General features: G+C 41.5%; 1 protein-coding gene across 2 annotated transcripts in view; it reads right to left on the reverse strand.

The window, feature by feature from the left end:
- Positions 1-1,790: 1,790 nt before the first annotated feature.
- DPYS (dihydropyrimidinase) overlaps positions 1,791-13,175 on the reverse strand; it is an 84,991-nt gene continuing 73,606 nt past the window's right edge. For both annotated transcript variants that reach the window (XM_074387036.1, XM_010349284.3), the window contains 2 exons: positions 3,512-3,642; positions 1,791-2,188 (listed from right to left, as the gene is read on the reverse strand). In XM_074387036.1, the coding sequence (XP_074243137.1) occupies positions 3,526-3,642 (117 nt within the window). In that variant the 3' untranslated portion in view covers positions 1,791-2,188; positions 3,512-3,525. The remainder of the gene's footprint in view (positions 2,189-3,511; positions 3,643-13,175) is intronic.

Raw genomic sequence — 13,175 nt, forward strand, 5'->3', positions numbered from 1 at the left:
AGAGGTTGCAGTGAGCTGAGATCAAGTGACTGCACTCCAGCCTGGTTGACACAGCAACTCCGTGTCAGAAAAAAGAAAAAGGTACAAATGATGGACACGGGAATAAAACAGCAGATCAGGACACTGGTTATCTTGGAACAGGGCAAATCACAGGGAGAGAAACACAGGGGACTTCAACTGTATTGGTAAAGTTTTTTCACACTGAGTGATAGGTTCAGAGATGTGGTTGTGTTAATTTTGATGCCTTTTGTATGTTTCAATAATCTCATATTTTAATTTTAAAAATTTCTCAAGTCCTAGAAGAGCCAAGTTTAGGGCCCACACTAAACATGTGATTCCCTCCCAATCCACCACAGTACCTAGGGAAGGAGGGAGGCAAAGGAAGATGAATACAGAAGGGGAATGTTACTCATTCCACCTGTTCTTTGTGAGGATCTTGAAAATGCAATTGTTAGTGACAGATCTTTCTTTGTATAGCAAAGCAGTCTTGAAAACTATGGTATTAAATATTAATAGCTTGAATCATGTTTTTCCATTGCTTTATATTACTATTTAGACCTGTCTTTCCATAAAAATGTTGCGAGAAAATCTAATAAAAGCAACAAAGGGATTCCCACATTCGTTTCTAATGTCCTTCTTGTTCATAAAGAATCCGATAGCTATTTCATTCTCCCACACAGATTTATCAAATAGATAATGACCTGAACTCTCCATTTAAAGTAGCCTTACACTAAAATGCTTCACAAAGTTTGTCCCTATTTTGTCAAGAGTTCTCACTAACTTCATCTATGTGAATTTGAGAACTGAGCAGAAACTCCTTCACTTTCTCCCTTATCTGAATATTAGTAAATATCCATTAAATACCCATCAATTGCATGGTATTCTGCTAGATGCTGGTGAAATAATAGTGAACCAGGCAGGCCCTGCCCTGAAGAAGCTTTCAGTTTCCTGGAGGAGACAGACAAATAGAGCAGGTATTATAAGGTGCGGCGATGGGTGTATGCTGGGCCTCCTATGGAGGAGCATGTTGTTCTGGGTAAACCTCTTAGTGGGGTGCTATTTCAGCTGAATACCAAGGGATAAGTGGAAATTGACTTCAAAAGCAATTTAAATATTTCTTTTGAGAGGATTCAGTAGTCTTATTGTAGAGTTTCCATTGTCAGCCAAAGCAGAGGAGAGAAATAAGAGTTTTAAGGTATCTCTTAACCTGAAAAAAAAAAAAAAAAAAAGAGCTGTAGTTTGAACCAGAAGGATCTTCAGGTGCAGCTCCCCGTCCTTCCTTTGTGTGCTCAAAACAAATCACACCTGGGTAAGCTGAATTGCTACTATCCTCTGTTAAATGACAAATATACTCCTAAGTGAGTGTGTTGGGGGCACATGCACCTGCAAGGAAAGCATAATTGCCTCGATTTCATTCCACGTTTTAAAAGTCCCTCTTGACCTAGTTACCCAGGAGAAGAAATTTTAGCTTCCCTGCACACACAGAAGGATCACACCATAGACTAAGAAGTGTAGGGGAAGGCAGGCATTAATGCAGCCTCTTTCAGCCATGCTGATTCCATTTAATTATCTCAAATCCCACATTCATCATTGTGATTGGTTAATTTGCGTTGGACTTATTTTTAACTTGAGCATCTAATTTGATTAGGTGGGATTTGCCAAGACCAGATTTCCAAAAGTTGCGGAAGAGATGTGGCCAGGAACTCATGCTCTCAAATGAAAACCAACCTCCCAGAATCCCAATCCCACTAATTAGGAGACACAAATAAATCAGATAACACGATATAAAATAAAGATCTCAATGTTTATTAATTGCAATGAAAAGTAGAATCACAGAGCTATTTTAAAACTATGTAACCATTTTTTAAAAGAAACTATTTAAACAAGAAAATGATTTTTTTAAAATTCAAAGTAAGAAATCTAGTACAAGAGAAGATGACATTTTGAAGTATCATCAGTGAATTTCAACACAGCCTTTCCATCACAATAATATAAATTTGTACCTTCAATCTTACCCAGCAACAAAGACACAGTGAGAAAGACAGCAATTGCTTCTGAAAGAAAATCAAAGAAGCCTGGAGCGGTGATTTTTTCCTAAAGGATCCCAGGGAGTTGAATAGGGCTTGCTTCTCCATGGGCTGATGTTTGGCTGTGAAGGGAATGCCAGCCACCTTTCCTCTGATTTTACCTTTGAAGAGAATGAAAGGAACTCACTGTAACATCTTCCCTCACAAAGAGATGCAGAATTCAAACCTAACCCCCAAGAAATGCTATAATCAAAGTAAACACGAATCCTGCTCCTATAAATGTCATTAATAGCATGGTATAGCATTCAATCACATTTCTTTCTCTTGCTAATCTTCCCCTGAATTTCTAACAAAATCATCCTGGATTAGAATAATTCCGGTAGTCTGAAAATCACAAAGGGGTGAGACTTCGGGCTGGATAGCATTGTTAAAGACACGACATTCAATAATGAAAGAACACGGCATGTAGCACAGAAGGTTTTGCCATTCAAGCCCTCATTATCCTAATCCCTGCAGGAACAGGATTTATGCAGAAATCAGAGGTTGTGAAAATGTGAAAAGGTGCAGTGCCTGAGTATGTAGAGAGCCAGACTGTTGTCAACCTGTGCCTCTCATTAACACGAATGTCTAACCAGGTCCATTAGGTCAACCTCTGGGGTTAAGTCTTGTGCAGATGGCCACATATTAAATGTCTGAAAACATATCACATGCTAAAAAAAAAAATAAGAGTCTAGTAAAACTGGCAAAACATGTAGATTTCATGAAGTTACTGGAAGTGATGGGTTAGGGAGACGCTAAAGTTAAAGCAAAGCCACTGTTAAATGGGGATCTGGCAGAGCAGGACCGGCAGACAACTGAAGAAAGAAAATTGATGAGGATGATGATACTAAGGACTTCAAAAAACACAGATCTGCATGTCAAAAGACAGAGAAAACTGACAAAGTGCTCAATACTTTTGCAGAAATGACCGTATCTGTAATATTATTCCAAAAACTAATTGTGAAATAATCAGATCAAAGAATTTTCCTGAAGGATTATAGCCCTTGAAGCAACATTTTATTCATTTTTCATTCATTTTGAATTCTGGAACACAGTTGTATTTACAATATGAAGATCTATTTTTCTAGATAAAGTCCTAATCCATTTATAAATTCTGACCATGAAATTGTACTCCCTGTCTTAAACAGTTCCCTCTGTATATTATCAGCCTCCTGACTGCATCTTGCTCATAGTGATTCTCCAAGGTTGTAACTGAATGTTTCCTAATATCTCAAAGAATGACTCTCTAGCAAGCCCAAGGCCTTCTACAATCTGGGAGGCTTATCTAAGTGCTCTGCTTTGATCAGTCTTCCCTTGGCTCAACTGCCCTTGAGTCTTCAATGACTGTTAAGCCTCTGACCTTGGTCTCTTCAACCCTAATGAGGAGAGATGTTAATTTCATAAGCTCTCATGCAGGAATACTTTTCCTGCCCTCAGTCCCTTACCAACAGCACACACTTCAGGGGTGGGCCTGTTTCCTGGTCCCTGCTGTGGCATCTTCCTTTGTCACTCTGGATTTCAGTGTGGTGACTTCTCCCTTATAAGGTGCACGCTCCACGGGGGTCGGTGTGCAAGTCTGAAAGAGAACATTTCATTTCTCTCTTGTGATTTATTTTCTTGAGTTCAAAGTGTAACTCCCTTATGAACTGTGAGAACAAAAAAGAATCTTGTAAATTTATCACGTGCCTCCCCATCCCCTTGCCTTTTCACAGAAATTCCTGGCAACCTTGAGTATCTCGATTGTCCCACTTTTTGTGGGTATTAATCTGCATCGGACAGAGGACCAGGGACCCTCATCAGGGCCTCTGCCATACCCTCACGCCCCTCTGAGTCCCACAACGTTCTCCTACTGTCCTTCCCAACATCCTTTTCTTCTAGTTTCAACCCTACTCGCCTGAGTTTACAATGGTTCTTTGTACCTCTCCTAACACTCTCAGAGCAGTTGCTTTAGGTTCTAGCAATTTGTGTATGCTTTCCACTTTCCTGCCTGTCTCTGTGGATTGCGGATCTTCCACAGAATCGCACCTCTTTGGTGACTGAGTATGCAGCAGAACCCTCTGATGGATTCAGCTAGAGCTGTCAGTGCTTGAGCAGTTTTGAAACTTAGACAGACAGACAGACAGACACACACACACACACACACACACACACACACACACAGAGACAAATAACAGATGATTGTGGGTCTCATTTTGACCACCAAAACTAACACATTGTAGTGATCAACAGTATGACCTTTATAGTGAGACAGATCTAAGTTAGAATTCTCCATTCGCTGTTTACTACGTGTAGGAAACTGACAAGTTAATTAATACCTCCAGGCCTACTTTCTCATCCAAAACCTGTCTCTCAGATATTTGAGAATTTCCAGAGCCAAAGCATTTTCTTCACTCATTCAGTAGATTTTTACTGAGCTCACACAGGCCCAGACAGTGTGCCAAACACCGAGGATACACACAGAACAAGGCCACAGCCCGTGCATCCATGGAACAGGAAGTACAGCACAGCCCGCAGTGAGCCCTCAGGAAATGGAGGGACCCCTGCCCTTCCCTCACCAGGCCAAGGTTCTGCCCACTGTCTGTATCTATCTAAATGCTTTGCTGAACTTCCATTTTGGCTCACTGTCTGCTCAGTCCTTGAGCCCTGTCGTCATCTTGAGGAAGACAGACACCAAGAAATGAAGTGCCAGCCTCCCATTTCTGCCTTGAACCACCACATCTGAAATCTTAAACTCACCTAGTTCCCCACTCTCTGGCTGCATCCTCCCTTTCAGGTCCTTGGTCCGTGTGTCCGTGTGTGTGTGTGTGTGTGTGTGTGTGTGTGTGTGTGTGTGTCTGTGTGTCTGTTTTCCTCTCCTGGCTTTACTTTCCAAGCCAGACTGCATGATATATCACTTAAACCTGGGGTGGCTGTACAATTTATCATCCAAACTAGGACACTTCTGAGAGTGAAAAGGGCACTAAACATAATTAACATAAGTATAATCCAGGCCTGTCCGAGCAAACCAAGATTATGTCCTTTCAGCTTGTTCCTGCCTGTCACCTAGAGGGGCTTGCTTTCTCCCTGCTCCTCTTGGCATTTGTACTCAGCAAAGCCCATGGCATATTTCAGTTCAATCTTCAGGTTCTCCTGCAGCGAGTGCCTCTGGCGCATGTGACCTAAGTGAGCAGACTTTTGTGCCGCCCACTGTGCGCTGTGCTGCCCTCCTCAGATTCCCACTCTGTCTCCCTCTTCCTACAACACTTCCTTCTGCCTATACTACTTGGGCTTTTCAGCCATTCACTTTTTGTCTCTCTTGGACTCCTTCCTGGGAAGTGACTGCCCATGCCAGTGACTCGGGGGGGGGCCATCACACGCAGAGCCTGTCCTCCTCACTCAGGGCTGGGCTTGCTCTACAGGCTGCTCCATCACCAAGAGGCTGCTTCCCCAGAACCCAGCCTGCAGGCTCCAGGAGCATGTACCACCCACGCCAGGCACATGGGAATCCTTCCTGTAGCTTCCGGTCAGGGCCATGCTTTTGCATGGGCTGGGCTGCCTCTCTCATTTTTGTGTAAATATCTCTGACTTCTCTTTTATCACTCGGTTCAGCTAACCATCAGTCTAGGAAGCGTTGGCCCTCTGTGCCGTATCCACTATCTCCCTTACCCCAGGTTTCTGGAATGCTCTGTTCACTTGTCGGTCTACCCAGCAGAGAGGGGACCTGTGTGCTGCTCTGTTTCTCCCTTACAAACACTCAGTAGATATGGGTAGAAGGAAATTTGGGGGAGGGAAGTGTGAAGGTGACTTCCCATCTAAGCTTGCTTTCTTCTTTTTATGGTTTGGCCTGGCCTGGACTGACTCGGTTTCCCTCATGCTCTTTTGCTGTGCTGCATCATTTATCTGTTCTCTAGGCTGTACTTTCCTTTATCTTTTCTTTTTATTTTTGAGACAGAGTCTCACTCTGTCACCCAGGCTGGAGCGCAGTGGTGCAATCTCAGCTCACTGCAACCTCCACCTCCTAGCTTCACACGATTCTCATACCTCAGCCTCCCAAGTAGCTGAATTACAGGCGCACACCACCATGACCAGCTAATTTTTGTATTTTTAGTAGAGACACGGTTTTGCTACATTGGCCAGGCTGGTCTTAAACACCTGACCTCAAGTCATCCACCTGCCTCAATCTCCCAAAGTGCCGGGATTACAGGCGTGAGCCGCTGAGCCTGGCCTGGGCTGTACTTTTTCTGTGGCCGGCTGTCTATAAACTGCTTTCTGGTTGTTCAGTCATGGAGCCAGCCATGACTGGCTTGTCACCCTGGTCACGCTGACCATCACATGTCCCTGATCTGACTGGCGGGGGTCTAACCTGTGCACAGTCTCTCTTGCCTGCCTCTGAGGCTCTGGACAGACCAGGTCTGCTTTCCTCTCAAAATGGCCATGGATAGGAGCCATGCCTGCATGCATGCCTCAGAAACAAGCAGCCTCCTCTCAGGAGTCTTGTGCTGTCTCACGCTCCACAGACTTTCCCTTTGATAGATAAGTTGATGAAAATCAAAGATAACTTAAGTTCTAGTCTCAAGCCTCTCAACCCTTTTCACCTCTTAATATTTGCTCATCCTTAGAAGTGGTTTACATAAGCTCTACGATGGCTAGACGCACGCCTTCTTCATCTTTGTGTTACCGTCGCCCCTGGTATTGTTCTCTGGGCATGTTTCAGGACATCACTAGATAGTCACGGTGACAAAATGGAAGAGTGATGGCGCTCTTTCTGCAGACTCTGAAACCATCACTGCTGTTATTCAGAAGTTCAGCTGCACATTTGTTTTCTGAGTAGACGTAACCTACAACTCTTAGCAATCCTAGTCTTACTCCTTCTCTCTAATGACAATGGCAAACCTCTGTCTGAAGCATGAACTGCCCAGCATGACACAGACCCCAGCATATGGCAGAGCCATTGCTTAATGCATGTAGTTGACACTAGCAGTCAGGGTAAAAATAAAATGAACCTCTTTCTCTGGCATCCCAAATGAATATGGTGATAATAAAGTCTCCCTCCCTATTCTCCTGGCTAAAAGCACAGTAATTCTTAGAGGACATTTATGCAGCATAAAACACATAGAAAAACCGAGATGAAGAAACAGCGTATTCTGGGTTGAACAAAGAGAGCTGGTTTCTTTTCTCACTTTTTGGGACTCCATGTTCTCCTGATGGTCTTCCTGCCTCACTGGTCAGCCTTCTCAGGCTCCACTGATGCTTACTCTTCTCCTCCACCTCTGAGGTTGGTGGGCCCAGAGCTCTATCTTAAGCCTCTTTTCTTCTCTAATACAGTCTCACTGGTGACCTTAGACTTGCAGTTTTAAATCTATATGTTATGATTCCCAAATTTTACCTCCAGCTTTAATGTCTCTTGTTCTTCAGACGCCTTTACCTCCTTACCAGCACAAAGTGGTGGACAATTGTCTCAAACACAACTAAAACTTAACCACCATGGATCACAGTTGAAACAGGTAGAACATAAGCTCTTCGCGATTAGATTGCTTTCATATTAATGCCTATATCCTTAGCATCTAGAATAGTGCCTGGTGCTCCACAAACATTTGTTAAATGCAGGGAGATTTCTTGACTGTAGGACTTCTTGAAACTTTTTTTTTTTTTTTGAGATGGAGTTTTGCTTTTGTTGCCCAAGCTGATGGCATGATCTCAGCTCACCGCAACCTCCACCTCCCAGGTTCAAGCAATTCACCTGCCTCAGCCTCCTGAATAGCTGGGATTATAGGCATATGCCACCATGCCCAGCTAATTTTGTATTTTTAGTAGAGATGGGGTTTCTTCATGTTGGTCAGGGTGGTCTTGAACTTCTGACGTCAGGTGATCCACCCATCTCTGCCTCCCAAAGTGCTGGGATAACAGGCGTGAGCCACCGCACCCGGCCAGAACTTTTTATACTATTGGGCAATTATATTGCCTGAGGGTAACATCATCTAAAATGATATGACAGCTTTCTCAAGAAATACTTCAGGAGACTCAAGTCCTGTCAGCATGCTATTGGAAGGCTAATCTGATTATGGCATCTTTTTTTCCCCTAGTACATGCTGGTCAAGATTAGTTATCACACCTTGACAGCACTTATTTCCATCTTGACAGCATCACAGTGAAATAAAATGGCTTGAGGGTAAAACCACATGAGAGGCTATTGCTGTCGTTTGACTGTTTGTCCCCTCTCAGACTCATGTTAAAATTTAATTGCCATTGCAACAGTATTAACAGGCGAGACTATTAAGAGATTGTTATGCCATGAGGGCTCTGCCTTCATGAATGGATTAATGCTGTTACCTTGGGAGAGGATTCCTTATAAAATGACAAGTTTGGCCCTTTTGGCTTTCCCTCTTCTCCTCTCTTTGCCCTTCTGCCATGTGATGACTTCCTCTGTGGGATGACACAGCAAGAGGGCCCTCTCTAGATGCCAGTTCCTCATTCTTGGATTTCCTAGCCTTCTGAAATGTCAGCCAGTAAAATTGTGTTTGTTATAAATTACTCAACCTCAAATATTCTGTTATAGCAGCACAAAAGGAAATAAGTAATACAGAAGACATAGATGGTGCCTCAACTAGCAGGACATTGGTGGTTTACTCTGGTAGATGAGAGTTGAACTTGAATTCTCAGTATTTGATAATACTTGTCATTGTGACAGGTTAACAGAGAGACAGAAATGAGAATTATATAATACATGGTTCTATAAATAAACAATTGCAATGATCATTACACTTTCATAACTGCAGAAATGCTTTTCAATGAGGTGACCAAGGAAAAAGAAAGACATAAGTTGATAGAAAATTTAATCATATTGGGCTGGGTGCAATGGCTCACGCTTGTAATCCCAGCACTTTGGGAGGCTGAGGCAGGCTGATCACTTGCAGTCAGGAGTTCAAGATCAGCCTGGCCAATGTGGTGATACCCTATCTCTACTAAAAATTTAAAAATTAGCCAGGTGTGGTGGCCTGCACCTGCGCCAGCTACTCAGGAGGCTGAAACAGGAGAATCACTGGAACCCAGGAGGTGAAGGTTGCAGTGAGGTGAGATCATGCCACTGCACTCCAGTCTGAGTGGCTGAGTGAGACTCTACCTCAAAAAAAAAAAAAAAAAAAAAAAAAGAAAGAAAGAAAAGAAAAAGAAAATTTAATCATATTAACTGCTGAGATGGAATGTGCTAGGATGCTATATTTTCTTTTTTTTATTCTTTTGAGATGGAGTCTCACTCTGTTGCTCAGCCTAGAGTACAGTGGTGCAGTCTCAGCTCACTGCAACCTCCGCCTTCCAGGTTCAAGTGATTCTCCCGCCTCAGTCTCCCAAGTAGCTGGGATTACAGACATGCACCACCACACCCAGCTAATTTTTGCATTTTTAGTAGAGAGGGGTTTTCATTATGATGGCCAGGCTGGTCTCAAACTCCTGACCTCAGGTGATCCGCCTGCCTCAGCCTCCAAAAGTGCTGACATTACAGGCATGAGCCACCATGCCTGGCCAGATGCTAGACTTTCTGAGAATAGCAAGATCAACAGAGAAGAATCCCAAAGATCTTAATGACAGAATGCTGTCCATGGAGGCTAAGATATTAAAATATCAATAAAGACAACAGAACTTCCAAATACCAAACAGCAGATGCTGGTCCAACAGCAAACAGACCGAATGAACAGTGACTCCCTGAGAATGAAATCCACATCTGGCCAGGTGAATTTAGAGGACACTCACTACACATTGAACTGAGCTACACAGGGCTCTGTGAATCGCTGGTACATGAGCAAGCCCTAGGTTTAACAGAGGTGATCTATAACAATGAAAATTTGCATTTTGATGCGGTTTACAATTTACCAAATATCTCAATTTAATCCTTAAAATATCCTGGCTGGAGTGGGAGGGGAAAGATTAGAAGCAATAAATAGATAAGTTAAAAAAAAAAAATTCTGTGAGCTACTTTTCAAGGACAGTGAACAAAGCTGGGCTCTCTGGCTCCTCAGGTAAATTTGTCACTCCAAGAGAAAGTGAGCCTCCTGTGCAGAGGGGAGACTGAGGGAGTGATATCCTGAGACTGGGGAGTGAGTGACTATGTGTTTGAGTAGGGACTAAACTTTATGGTTAGTATACTGCAGTGGTACAAGTTAAAGGGATTGGCTTTGGAGGTAGACAAACCTGGGTCTGAGTCCCAATATTGTCACTGAGTAACTATATGAGCTCCCTGAGCCTCTATTTCTTAATCTCTGACATAGGAATACCACTTACCTCCAAGGGTTGTGGTAAGAATTAAAGTATGCTTGGAACATAATTGGTGATGAATAAATATTTACTGAACGAATGTTGACTGATTAGATAAAGCATGAAAAAGAGTACTTAGAAAGTGTCCTGTGTATAGTGATGTGCTGGTAAATATTAACAATTATCTCTCCCTTCTTACATTATTTTCTCTGAGCTACCACCTCAAGAAAGACATTGACAAATGGTTATTTCAGAAATGGAGAATACTCATCTCAAGGACCAAAGCAACCATCAACTCAATTTTATCTTATCAATAAAGGAAATTATGCTTATCATTGCAAAGATACAACCCAGTTTAAAAGCCTTGGCAGCAGTATTCTAAAACCATATATTACTCCATGAAGCTATTCCTGTTTCTCTATAAAATGCAATGCGACCCTGATTTTCCAGAAAAGGTTGGGGTTCTCTATTACTGGGAAAAAAAAAAAAGAGAAAAAGAGATGGCTTAACAAATATCTATACTTTCACATTTTTTTGGAACTTATAACACTCTAAACACATAAAAATTTCAGAAACATAATTCATTTTAACTTAAAGAGTTATATATTTTTTGTAAAGAATTAATAATATATAATTTTGCTCTGTCAGGATTCTCTTGAACATCCAAGTTGCTGTTATCTTTTCCCCCTCCCTCTTTTCTTTTACTTTCCTTTCCTTAAACAACTTTTATATGAAATTAAGATATGCTATATTATATTATATTTATCAAATAAAGTTTGATGCCTCATCTTCTGATTTAATGTTTTCCCTTAGAATCAGCTGTCTACATTCTAAAATAAATAAATTAACAATTCCCCAAAGCTGTCAAATCAGATAAAAATGTCTTTTCTTTCCTTTAAAATTTCCCAAAAGATCCAGTGACAGTAATAGCTGCATGGTATTATGCTCAAAAATTTTATTATTATGTAATAAAATCATAGATAATAATGAAGCTCTCAGATAATCCCACTATTTGAAATAAGGCAGGGGCAATCTGCTGGGTAAATTTCGTTAAATTTCCTTCTATGCACCTCAGAAACTATGGCCTTTGCTCCTTCTGTTTGTAGTTTATTTATTTACCAGATGCCTGCTATGTGCCAACTCCTGGCATAAAAGAATAAGATGCTGCCCTGAAAAAACTAACACGCTAGCCAGGAGACCAGCTGAGTTCGGGGACTGGCAAATGGTGATGTGACTCTGTACTCTGTGCTTTGGGAGTCCAGAATAGAAAGTGATTAATTTTCTTGGTAGGGATAACAGATAAGCAAAGAAATAGTACTGGCCATTCCTGCTTGCCCTCAAACTTTTATCCCACTTACAAAGAAATCTGAATATTTGGAATGAAAACCAAAGCAAGAGTTTTGATAACCTCATGTCAGTTTAAAAATATAGAGTTTGTACTATTCTTTTTCTTAACCTTCATGTGATATTTTTATCCTATAAGTTGTCTTTACCTAATGCCTTAGGGAACCATCTCCAGACAGTTCCCAAACCTCATTTCATTTTATCTATTTTATTTAATATCTTTTCCATACCAACATTTTTTGAATAAGGCATTCTCCATGATTTGGGTTTCATGACCATTTTCTTCCTTTTATTATTATTATTTTTTGGTCTCTACAGAGGTCCGATGGTACAATGAGAATAAAAAAGATTTTATCATAAATCTTGGCTCTTGTGTTTACTTACTGCTTAACCTAGGGAAAGGTACTTAATATTACCGAGACTCAGCTTTCTATTCTGTAAAATGGGAATGATAATACCTATCACTTGGTTTGCTGTGTGGATTAAGTAATCAATATAAACCACTTAGTACAGAGCTTGGCAGATAGTGCTTAAAACAACACATTATAACCATCATTTGCTGGTATTCTTAAAACAATGATGCACTAAAATGCCTAAACATTTGATATCAGACAAAAATACTAAGATGCTAAAATAATTCACAAAATTGATAGTGAACTCATAAAAATTGCAGTTGGCATTAATTCTGCCAAAAAAATCACAAAACAATTTCTGAAGGAGAATTGATGAAACCAGTGATCTGATGATCTCTGCTGCCTCAAAACATTTTCTCTACAAGAAGACTAAGGCAGGCCGGGCACGGTGGCTCACGCCTGTAATCCCAGCACTTTGGGAGGCCGAGGCGGCTGGATCACGAGGTCAAGAGATCGAGACCAGCCTGGTCAACATGGTGAAACCCCGTCTCTACTAAAAATACTAAAAATTAGCTGGGCATGGTGGCACGTGCCTGTAATCCCAGCTACTCAGGAGGCTGAGGCAGGAGAATTGCCTGAACCCAGGAGGCGGAGGTTGCGGTGAGCCGAGATCGCGCCATTGCACTCCAGCCTGGGTAACAAGAGTGAAAACTCTGCCTCAAAAAAAAAAAAAAAAAAAAAAAAAAGAAAAGAAAAGAAAAAAAAGAAGACTAAGGCAAAGACAAGCATTTAAATATGGTCTATCAGGATTCCCTGTTAGTCTAGCACCCCTGTGAAAAGCAACTGGAACTGATGCCCAGATTGGCCCTGCCTTGGATCCACTTTAGGTGTCATAATTTATCACCCAGTTCTATTGCTTTTACCACTTTATAATATCCTTAATCCACTCTCTCTGTTCATCTCCTAGATTACTGCTACAGTCTCATGAATGCACCAGCTTCCATCAGTGCCTCCAACTTAATTTTTTCCAGAGAGACTTTTTTCCAAAATGGATGCTGAGTAACTTACCCTTCATTACTTCATTTAACTCAGTCTTTATAATTTACAGAATCAATTATTACTTAAGGATAACGCTTTTGGAATCAGATAAGCAGGGTTTATGTTCTTCCCCTGCCATACACTTGCT

The sequence above is a fragment of the Saimiri boliviensis genome, chromosome 15 (assembly GCF_048565385.1).
Source record: "Saimiri boliviensis isolate mSaiBol1 chromosome 15, mSaiBol1.pri, whole genome shotgun sequence".
In the NCBI taxonomy this organism is placed as follows: domain Eukaryota; kingdom Metazoa; phylum Chordata; class Mammalia; order Primates; family Cebidae; genus Saimiri; species Saimiri boliviensis.